The following is a 10,911-nucleotide window of genomic DNA, read 5'->3' as shown; positions in this document are numbered from 1 at the left end:
GGAGGGCAGGAGGAGCCACAGTTCTGTTCCTGCCTGCAGCACACCAACACAGCAATAACAGAGCCAGCATCACTGCTTGCCTCCACTTCCCTCCACTGGATCATCTCCCACTCACATCTCTCCCCACTTACCCTTCAAAGGGGTTATGTAGGCTGGGCAGGGCTTCTCCTCTGAAGGAAGCAGCAAGTGCTTGCTTCTATTATGGAAGGAGTAAATCGGCTTCATAGGAATGGGAGGAAAGACCTGAAAGAGAATAGCCACCCAGCAACTGAGAACAGGGAGCAGAAACCTCTTGACAATGTGTTTCCCCTCACCCAAACCTCCCACACCAGGGCTCCCAGGAGCCACAAAACCAGTGAGTGACCCATTCTCTCGGTCCTCCCTCACGCCAGGGTACACCCCAGCTCGCTGCAGACCCCCATGCATGGCCATGCCCCGGGACACTCACATCCGTGTAGCGGAAGGCTGGATGGACACCCTGCACAGCCGTCACAGTCAGCGGCAGCTCCTTCAGGTTCCAAAGCTTGCGGCTCAGGTCATTGTAGGAGCAGACGACGCTGACCATGGCCTCCTCGCCCGTTCCCAATGCCTGCAGACACAGGGAGCCTCTCCATGCACCTCTACTGCTCCTGCACTCAGCTCACCTCCCTCATGGGCTGGCATCACAGCCAAGCTCTGAGGAGCCAGTACTGCTACCCCAGGGAGCAGCTTCTGGCAAGAGCACTCAGCAAAATGGGGAGGTCAGAAAGAGAGGGAAGACAAGGGCAAGGCTGGATGTGACTCCCCAGCAGCCACAGGCATCCTAGAGGCTGCATTTCCAGTGGCAAATACAATTATTTCTTTTGCAAAACACTAAAGCAGCACCAAGAGCTGTACTGCCAGCAATCGCTATAATAAAGGAGAAGCCAAGAATGATCTGGGAATAAAGAGATCACACATTGGCAAGGTGAGAGCCCTGCCACTGTCTCCCCAGCAGTTACCATGACGTCAACAGAGGCAGCAGTTAACAGAAAACTCCACTGACTACATCCTTAGCCAGGGCAGAGCTCTGGAGCATGGCAAAAGCAAAGACAGAAAACATTCAGAGCATCACAAGAGCCTTGTGGAGGGCAGATGAGAAGCACCAAAAGGAGAATTGGTGCTGCCCTCCCTGCTTCCACCTCCCCAAATAACAGCAGAGGAGCTTGAACAGGGAGGACACACTGGTGACACCAAACCACCCAGCTCAGAGGCAGCTGAGAGCCACACAAGGAGCCAACCCGCCTGGAGTTTTCTGACCCTGGGCTCTCCGGCGGAGCAGCAGCACCCTCTGTGGGGTGTGCCACAAACAGCAAACCCCGGCCTGCCTGTGGCTGCACCCTTCCTCTGCCTTTATCCCCTCCATCCTCGCACTGCTGGCTCCCCAGGCTGACTGCACACAAACAGCTGGAAGACTAGACACCCCTGTACCCACCACCCCACACTCAACAGCAACTTTCTACTTTGTTCCTCAAGGACTGGCAACAATGGGACTCCTAAGCACCCCTCAAGCTCCAGGAAAGTGCATCCCCTGTCAGACTGGGGTGTAACAGCCCTGCTAACCCCAGACCAGCTTGAAAGGACACAGCACACAGACCTTCCTGCCTCACCACACAACAGGCTGTGAAAATCAGCATCTCATCCCAAATCTGACACACAACTCTGCCCAGACTGCAATTGGTCCTGGCACAGGACATTCTTTCCATCAAATGTGCACCCCTTAGATCTTAAAAAGAGGAAAGGAAACAATTTCTTCTTCCATCCGACAACCAGGTAAAGAGCTGGTTGTACAAAAAAGACCAACTAAGTGTGCCAAAGTGCTGATGGCTCATCTCCAGACTTTAATTTCACAAGCTGGAAAGCAGAAGTTGTAAGGAGGGACATTTCCCAGCCTCCAAGACACATCTTTTCTGTCTAAAAGTGGAGTTTCTTTGTTTCAGCTGCACATTCAGACAGAGTACAATCTAGCACTTTGCAATATGCCAGGAAAGATCCTTTTCAGGGGTTTCCCAGATGGACCTAAGGGATGGGAGCACAGAATTGTCTGGCCCATGTCCTGCAGGATGCAGTACCTCAAAGGTGCAGCCAGAGGAGCACTGTGCGACAGCAATATATCCTCAGACATCTGGACAGAGGGGCAGAAGCAGAGAGAATAGGACAATGGGATGCTTGCAGGGGAAATTGAGGTGTGGGGAGTGCTAAAGCAAGAGGATTTCAGCAGTTATGCCTTGGCTGCCATAAAAGACTTGGTAGATCCTTACCCTTACTACATTCTCCTGGGAACGACCCAGCTGCCTCAGGGCCACTAAAATGACCTTCCTTACAGCCCTCCCCTCACTGCTCTTCCTGGAAAAAGCTCCAGCCCCACTGGGAGACCAATCATACCTCTTTCCCAGTCCTGATCACAGATTCCAGCAGGGCTCCTGTGTAGCAGATGGAAGACTCAGGAATGTCCGCATGCCTGCGTGTGAAAAGACAACAGAGCATTAAAGCTATGACATGCCAGCCCATTGATCCTATCGACACTGCATGGGTCAGCCCAAGGATGAGAAATCCCTCTCTAAACAAAGGTCCTGGTGAAAAGACAGATCTCTGTGCATTCCTCCCTTGCCCAAGTAATCCACCCAAAGCAGAATAGTAACTTGTGCAGCTTCACAGGATGCAAAGCCAAGTGTGCTGCCTTCCCTCACAAGACCCATCCTCAGGTCAGGATAAAGAGGCACAGGCAAACCCTCCTTTGTGTGGAAGAGGGCCTCACTTTTGGCAGACGGTATAAACTGCAGCAGAGAGGCTTTCCAATGCCATAGGGAGGACCCTCTTGTGAACCACCACAAGGTCACAGAGGATTTCATGAAAATGTCCTCCAAGGTCCAGACAGCTTCTCTTCCAGCTCTGACAAGCATCCCAGCACCCCATCTGCATGTTCATGTTGCCTCCTTGCCCTTAGCATCACCTCCAGCAGAGGCTACAGCACCAGGTGCTCGTCCTCCCCATCCACTCTTGGGAAGCGGCTCACAACATCAGGACAACTAAAATGACTTCCAGACCTTACAAATCCGAAACACCTCACAAAGCACGAAGCTGACAATGGGGTCACCAGGGACAGGACACACAGCAGGAGAGCAGCAGTGACCCACAGCTGCTGCTCAGTGCAACTTACAGCTTCAGCAGGTGCCGGATGATCTGCTCAGGAATGAGGCGCTTCTGGCAGACTGCGCTGGCCTCCCACACCACCGCCTCACAGATGCTGCCATCCTGGAACCGACGCAGCTCCGACTTCTCTCCCCAGAAGGTCCGGAACTCCAAGGCCTGTGGGGGCACATTGACCAAGCCAGACCAGGGACACACGTCATTTCTGGGCCAGACAAAACCCTCCCACGATCACCAGCCAGCCTCAGAGCTGTCTGCAACCACAGCACAGCACCCGCTTTGCTCTTACTCAGCACAAGCAGGGCTCCCCTCACCTCGGGGTGATCAGCCTGCGGACCCTTCTCCAGGGTGCTGGCAGCAAACTCTGGGACAAACAGGAGCCCAAACGTCAGGGGCCCAACATCCTTGTGTTTTGGGGGCTCAGCATCAATTGGCCACTGTGGAAAAATGAGGAACATGAAGCACAAGGAGAGGTGAGGCTTGTGGAGGAGCAGCTTCTGGGATACTGGGATGTTAGATGAACCTCCTGCTATGTTCTCCCAGGTGCCCAGACAAGTACAGACAGGTAAAGCCTTATTTAACAGGTCTCTGCAATGAAAACAAAAGCAGTCTTCACCCTGCCCCATTACTGGACCAGGACTCATGCCCAGACTAAGCCACACAGCTGCATCCCACAGCCCAGTGCAGAGCCTCAGGTTCTGTATTCCCAACAAAGGGAACAAGCCTGTCTCCTTCCCCAGTGAGCTGGGATGCCCTCCCTGTGCTCTGTAGTGCAACAAGAGACACTCAAGACCCCACAAGCTGCAAAGGATGCAGTGTCATTACCAAGCTGCATTACCTCAGAGATCTGGGGCATGGAGTGAGCCACAAGCTGTGCTCTCCCAGACAGACCACGTGCCAGCAGTGAGACAACGAAGGGCAGGGCCGCAGCCACGTAGTTCCCACCCCGATCCATCAGCTCATTCAGCAGCTGCATCTTCTTGCAAGTACCCTGAAGCTTGGAAACATGCTTCAGGCTATGGAGAAGAAGAGAAGCTGGTCACCTACCTCTGCCAGCAAATCCTTTCTGAGAGAGGGATATGTTAAGAGGATGGATAAAGTGGGGAACTGAGGGCCCTAGCCCAGGATGGCTGCTACAATAACGCACTTTGGCATCTCAGGAGATGCTGGTCACTGTTTCCAAGGCTTGCTACCCTCCTTCTGGGAAGCTATCTAGGCAGTAAAAGTGGAACAGCCCAGTGCAAGGAGGTACCAGTGTCCATCTCAGAGCTTAGCAGGGCCACCTCCCACCAGGTAAGTCCAAATCTACCCCAGCACAAAGCCAGAAGCAGCTCACTCCTCTTTGAACAGGCTCCCTCAGTACCACTCCACCAACACACTGAGACTCACTGGAAGACGTGGTCAAAGGTCCTGAGCATTGGCTTTGGGGTCATGAGCAGCACCTGAAAGCCATCCACCATCCGGTCATCCAAAATCTCCATAGAGTGCTTGGCTTCGAACTGGACCTAAGCCAGGAGGGAAGGCAGTGCAGGAGCATGAATGCAAAGGGGGAAGGAAAGCAAATCCCTCCAGCAGTGGTCACTTGTGCTCCCCCATCAACCAGGGCCAGCCCAGTTCCATGGTCAGCAGCTTACTCAGATCCCAGTCTCTGTTCTTAGCATGAAGCCAAGTCACAAGCAGCTCTTGCTGCTGGCCAGACAGTCCCTTCTTAATATCCCTGCCATCAAGGTGGGGTTCTTTTCTCCTTTAGAACAGTTACATCTGCTAAACAGCTGCTTGGCTTCACACAAAGGTGCACACAAAGAGGGAAACAACCTAGCCACATCACTCCAGCAAGACTAGCAAGGCAGCAGTACATCTAAGTCTCCAAATTCACTTCCAGTCTTCAAAGCTGTAGATGGTAAAAGCTTAAAAAGCCACAGTGAACATCCTTCCCTGGTCCTACATCCTCCTCAAAGACATCTAACCACTCTCTGCCTGTCTGAGCTCACTCCTAAGACAGCACCTCAAGGAGCCACCACAACCTGCACAGTACCTGGTGGTATTTGCTGGCAGTCATATCAGCACAGAGATTCACCAGTCCAGAGGGATCCACAAAGACCACTTCAAATGCCTGGTGGAAATCATCCAGAACAGGCTGGAAAAGCAAACATGGTCCTTAGTACTCAGCACATCACAGACACCAAGACACCCCAACATTTACCTGCAACAGGCACATCCCTGCCCCAGAGCAGTGACAGTACAGACGGACACAGGCATGAGACCACCCCCAGAGGGCTGCTTACCAGGGAGGGATCAGCATCCTTGGCTAGGCTGATCCCTGTCACGCTCAGGTCAGTGGTGGCTGTGGGCAGACAGGAAGGAACAAGTCACACCACCATCCACATCTCTCCCCCTGGTGACAGTGGCACAGTTATGTGTCAATACCACCAAGGTCTCACAACATCAACAGTGCTACAATATAATGCCAGCCTCCACCTCATGATGGGATTTACCCACCCTCCTGCAAGCTGCATCATCCAGCCCTGCTCTGCTGGCTCATCCCCTCCCGTCCATCCCTCCCACATGGGCTTAGCACAAGAGAAAGAAAAACCACAATGGCCTCCTCTGCCTCTTCCCCCACTGTGTTCAGGCTTTGTGCAGAGACACCAACCTTTCCCAGTCCAGAGAGGCCCCTGGAAACTCACCCAGGAATTGCAGAGTGCTTCTCAACACCTGGTACCCACTCATCATCTTGACGATCTTGCGCTTCATCAGCAGGTAGGCAACAAGCATGGAGACCAAGAAGCCACTGAAGCACCCCAAGCCCTGTGAAAACAGAGGTACCACAACTCCATTACAATCCACGGATTAGGATGGGGCCTCCATGAAACCCTAACACAGGTCAAAGCAAAGCTACAAGCCACCACCCCATGCACCAGGACCAAACCACCACCTTTTCCAGCCTAGGAAGGACAGCAGGCCAAAGGCAGGTTAGCCCGGAAAGCACAGCCTCCCCTGGCACAGGACATACCTTGCAGAGCTGCCGCTGGTTCAGCCAAACTTTGAGGAGGGCCAGGCCATCCTTCATGCCTGGGAAGTCCGTGGCTGCGTTAGACAAGAAATGCAGGTGGGAGAGCATCACTGTGTCACAGAGGATGGAGTTGTTGTAGTGCGGGGTTGGTGGCTCGGTGGCTCCTGTGTGGGCAGATGACAGCACGTTGGACCCAATCACCAACCGCCTGCCCAGAGAAAAGGGCGGCAGCAAACCCACCCGAAGGCACTGGGTGCAGTCTCTGCCTGAAACAAACAGCCTCATGTTCCCCCAGCCCCAGGCCCTACCTTCTTTGGGGGTGCTCTGCTCCATGAACCAGGTGGTCCGGACATTGTTCTTGCTGGGATGGAAGCGGCTGGGTTTGAAGAGACCCGAGTCGGGACAAGCATGGAGTCGGACAGTGACCATCTTCTCATCCTTGCCTGTAAGCACCCGGGGGAAGATGTGCAGGAGGAAGAGATGTCAGAAATTAAACTGGAAAAACACAGAGCATGCCCAGCCTGGGCAAAGGAAAAAGCTCCTTCCCAGCAAAGTTCTGCAGCAGTGGAAATCATCTCAGAGCACAGAGTGACTACATCCCAGAGCCAATGATGACCTTGAGGCCACACTGTTCATATCGCAGTCCCATCTTCCTCCCCACTGGCCAGCCTGGCACCCCCGCCTGCCCTCGCCCTGTCATGCCACGTCTGTCCCAGACCCCAATCCACTAACTCCTGGAGGCTGTGGGAACAAGCAGGCCCCAGCAGCCCATGCATCCCACATCATCCCATCAGGGAAGAGCCAGGCTGCACACAGGTTCCTGGGGAAGGCAAGAGGACAGTGGGGAACAGGGATGGGAAGAGCAGGGAGGATGGGCAGTGCAGGACACAGACGTGTTTTGTAGGGTTTACTTTTTTACTCCTTGAAGTACCCACAGGATGTGCCAGCCAGTGAAGCCAAGGCTGGGGTGCCCAGCCAAGCTGCAGAGGAGGACTGGGAAGGGGAGAGACCCTGAGGACTAGACTCTGGATGAAGGGAGAAAACAACTGAGAAGCACCCAAAATTTATCATCAGTTGTGTCATACATGAAATCCCTAATTGTGCTTGGTCTTTGCATATTAAGTGCTTTAATTAATTAATTCTGAGTTAAATATTTTAAATGTAAAAATCAGCCCAGGTACAAAAATCAAGTTCCATTATCAGTGTTTTCAATTGTTCAAAGTAGTTTATTAAGAGAGTTGCACCCTTCCCAGTTAAAAATCCCCAACTTATGCTCCCTTTTCAAACTTCAAACCACCTGTACACCATAAGAGTTATCTTTCCTGTGTTTACTGTATACTTTTACAAGTGTTTTAAGATGTGTTGGATGTATTTTAGTATTTTTTTAGGTGTTTTTACTTGCACTTTGGCTCCAAGGACTAACTCCAAAAACCCCAGTTCTAATAGCCAGCAGCTATTTTTAGCCCCGTAGCCGTTAACCCTGTCGGCAAGCTCCGTGGCAACCTGAATTTTAATGAAGGCATTTTAGCACCCTTATCTCAACTAATACCACCCCTCTGACAACGATGAGCCATTGGCGGACGGAGATGATCTATCAAAGGGAAAGCAGAGAGGAGTTCTCTGCAGGCTAGCTGTGGTGGATGTCCGTGCTGGGCATTAAAAGCCTTACTCCTATTAAGGAGCCTTTAATAATTTTTTTCCTGACTTTTGGACCAGCTAAAAGTCAGCCCAGCACTGCAAGTCCTTTTCTCTACCTGTGGTCCAGTGCTGCCTCAGCCAGAAGATCTCAGATCCCTGCGCTCCTGGGGCATGCCATCTATCGAGCCATAGCATCCCAAATTTTTATATTTTTCTAATTTCCGTAATTGTTCAATTTTTCTGTTTTCAATAAATTATTTTAATTTTTATTTAACTAAGAGTTGTCTCATTTCTCACAAGTTGTGATGGCAGCCCCAGCCTGATCCCTCCCCAAAGGGTCGCTAAACGGTACGAGACCGAGACCACCACCACCACCCTCCACCCAACACCAGTATCCAGTCACACTCCACACCAGAGCAAGGGTCAAGTCCCACCTTGAGGCCTCAGGAGCAGAATGGGCTTCAGATGGTTGCTGTTCATGTAGGCAAACCTCACACTGCCAAAGAGCTTCTCCTTGGACAAATGCTGGGCGATGTGGGCCAGGTAGAGGGCTCTCTTCCGGTGGTAGCGTTGATTCAGGTTATCTTTGTCCTGGAAGATTTCCTGGGAAGAGAGGAACGGGGCAGTGCCACTTCACCTGCCTGCTGAGCTCAGTTCAGTCCAAGGCACCTCACCACCCACAGCTCTCCCTGGCCCCACAAGCAGCCCTGTCTCAGCACCAAGGAGCTCCAAGTCGGTCGGGAGCTTGCTGCTGGCTCACCAGGCTCCAGGACTGCAGGAGATGAGCAGTCACACAGCCAAACAGGGTGTGCTTGGTCTCAAGCTTTTCTTATAAGCAAGTCTGGGCAGCAAGGGGAGGTTACCAGCCTCCAAACATCTCCCTCCCTGTAACACTGTCTTGGGAGCTGGCACAGAAATGCAATGGGGTACAAAACCAGACAGCATGCATCTCCCTGGCAATGTTCAGTCCAGGCAGAGAGAAGGAAGATGGTGATGAGGAACTAAGATCAAACAGCTGCAAGCTCTGATAGAGCAAGAGACCAGACCACACTCCCCAGCTCCTCAAGGAAGTCACGCTGCATGTCCAGATGCTGCCACCTCACTGAGGAATGGAGAGGGCAAGGGTCACAGAGGACAGGAGGGGACACAGCTCCAGGAGGCCCCAGGCCATTTAGGTGGTGGCATGGCCAGACTCACCCGTGGCATGGTCACTGCAACGTCCACATTGATCTCTGGCCTAACACAGGTGCCCAGCAGGTAACTGCCCACCACCTTCAGCTCGGCTGGGGGCACGAAGTGGAACCTGCCCTTCACATTGAACGGCACTTGCAGGAACGGGACCTTCACATCCTTGGAAAGCCAGGCCTGGTCAGTGAGCTGGGAACAGACAGGACACACAAAATGCTCTAAGCATCAACAACAGCAGATGTGCAGGGACCAAGACCCCACTTCCCGCACAGCTGCACCCAGAGCTTAAAGACAGTGTCCCCCTTTTTCCTCCAAGAAAAAGCAAAGTATTTTTTTTTCAGAGAGAAAGTCCATGAGGAGCTCTGCTTGCAGAGCAACAGCAGAGCCTGCTCCTGCTCCATACAGGACAGGGGTCTTGCCACCTCTTCCATCACTGTGGAACATACTTCAGTTTCTGGGGTCTCTGGGATGGTGCTCAGCAGGCTGTTAATTTCATGGAGGAAGGCATCAATCTTCTTCTTCTTGGTCTCCTTCAATGTCACCTCCTTCAAAAGCTCTTCGATCTGTAGGGGGAAAGGGGACCCTCAAAGGCAGCTGCAACACTGGAATTGCTCTTGCCTTTTACCTTGTCCTTCAGCACCAACCAGGAGCGTGGTGCAAAGAGCAGCTGGTCAGCTAGGGAACACACCAGTTTTGTCTCCACAAACCCTACCTGGAGCTGGCAGTTTGATCAGTTCCTGCCATTTCCTGTGAGTTCTGGATTGCAATCATCTCCATCCCAACCAAGGTCCAGGCAAAAAACCCTGATGTAATTCACACATGCATAGCTCTCAGGAAGGCTGTTTATATAACGGAGAATCAGCTGCAGGAAACAACCACGCAGGTTCCCACCACAAACCAGGCCCTAGAGATCCTGCCACTGACACCAGCAAGTAGCCAGGAGATCAAAGCTGTTCCTCGTAAAAATCACCAATGTTAGAACCACCTGAGGGACAGGATGCCATCCAGAGGGACCTGGACAAGCTCAAGGAGTGGGCCCATGAGAATCTCATGAGGTTCAACACCAGCCAGTGCTAGGGCTACACCTGGTTCGTGGGATGAACAGACCCAGAGCAGCCCTGCCCAGAAGGACTTGGGGGTGCTGTGGGTGAGAGGCTGCTGTGGGTGAGAGGCTGGGCATGCCCCAGCCACGGCACTCACAGCCCAGAGAGCCAAACGTGTCCTGGGCTGCAGCCAGAGCCCCGTGGGCAGCAGGGGAGGGAGGGGATTGTGCCCCTCTGCTCCGCTCTGCTGAGACCCACCTGGAGCACTGCATCCAGCTCTGGGGTCCCAGCACAGGAGGGACAGGGACCTGCTGGAGCCAGTACAGAGGAGGCCACAGAAGATGATCAGAGGGATGGAGGATGCCTCCTATGAGGAAAGGCTGAAAGCATTGGGGTCATTCAGCCTGCAGAAACAAAGGCTCTTAGGAGACTTATTGCAGCCTTCCAGTACCTGAAAGGGCTGTAAAAGGGCTGGAAAGGAACTTTTTACGAAGGCATACAGTGATAGGAAAAGGGGCAGTGGCTTTGAACTGAAAGTGAGTAGGTTTAGATTAAAAACTGGGACGAAATTTTTCCCTGTAAAGGGTGGCGAGGCACTGGCATGGGTTGCCCAGAGAAGCTGTGGATGCCGCACTTTTAAAGTGTTCAAGGCCAGGCTGGATGGGGCTCTGAGCAACCTGGTCTAGTGGAAGGTGTGGCGGGGGAGGGGGGGGTTGAAACTAGGTGATCTTTAAGGCCCCTTCAAGCCAACCTGTTCTATGTTTCTATGACCTAGTTACAGCTGATCTTCACCTAACACAGCTTGATAACCCAGGTCATCTCCGAGTCCGGGTCCCGCAGCCCCCCGTGCTCCCCTCGCGG

The 10,911-nt window shown here is 52.8% G+C and overlaps 1 protein-coding gene across 1 annotated transcript in view; it reads right to left on the bottom strand.

Annotated features, from left to right (window-relative positions):
* The window catches only part of NOL6 (nucleolar protein 6), a 26,788-nt gene extending 15,919 nt beyond the window's left edge, over positions 1 to 10,869 (bottom strand). Inside the window, exons 1-16 of the mRNA XM_017746572.1 lie at positions 10,848 to 10,869; positions 9,454 to 9,590; positions 9,017 to 9,196; positions 8,254 to 8,422; positions 6,490 to 6,624; positions 6,182 to 6,345; positions 5,856 to 5,976; positions 5,454 to 5,512; positions 5,204 to 5,305; positions 4,558 to 4,673; positions 4,007 to 4,184; positions 3,483 to 3,605; positions 3,179 to 3,327; positions 2,404 to 2,479; positions 449 to 589; positions 132 to 243 (exon numbers count right to left, since the gene is read on the bottom strand). Of these exons, the coding sequence (XP_017602061.1) occupies positions 132 to 243; positions 449 to 589; positions 2,404 to 2,479; positions 3,179 to 3,327; positions 3,483 to 3,605; positions 4,007 to 4,184; positions 4,558 to 4,673; positions 5,204 to 5,305; positions 5,454 to 5,512; positions 5,856 to 5,976; positions 6,182 to 6,345; positions 6,490 to 6,624; positions 8,254 to 8,422; positions 9,017 to 9,196; positions 9,454 to 9,590; positions 10,848 to 10,869 (1,984 nt within the window). The remainder of the gene's footprint in view (positions 1 to 131; positions 244 to 448; positions 590 to 2,403; positions 2,480 to 3,178; positions 3,328 to 3,482; positions 3,606 to 4,006; positions 4,185 to 4,557; positions 4,674 to 5,203; positions 5,306 to 5,453; positions 5,513 to 5,855; positions 5,977 to 6,181; positions 6,346 to 6,489; positions 6,625 to 8,253; positions 8,423 to 9,016; positions 9,197 to 9,453; positions 9,591 to 10,847) is intronic.
* Between the last annotated feature and the right edge of the window lie 42 nt (positions 10,870 to 10,911).

The sequence above is a fragment of the Corvus brachyrhynchos genome, unplaced genomic scaffold (genome assembly GCF_000691975.1).
Source record: "Corvus brachyrhynchos isolate BGI_N302 unplaced genomic scaffold, ASM69197v1 scaffold139, whole genome shotgun sequence".
NCBI lineage: Eukaryota > Metazoa > Chordata > Aves > Passeriformes > Corvidae > Corvus > Corvus brachyrhynchos.
This window is presented reverse-complemented; position numbering and strand designations above follow the sequence as displayed.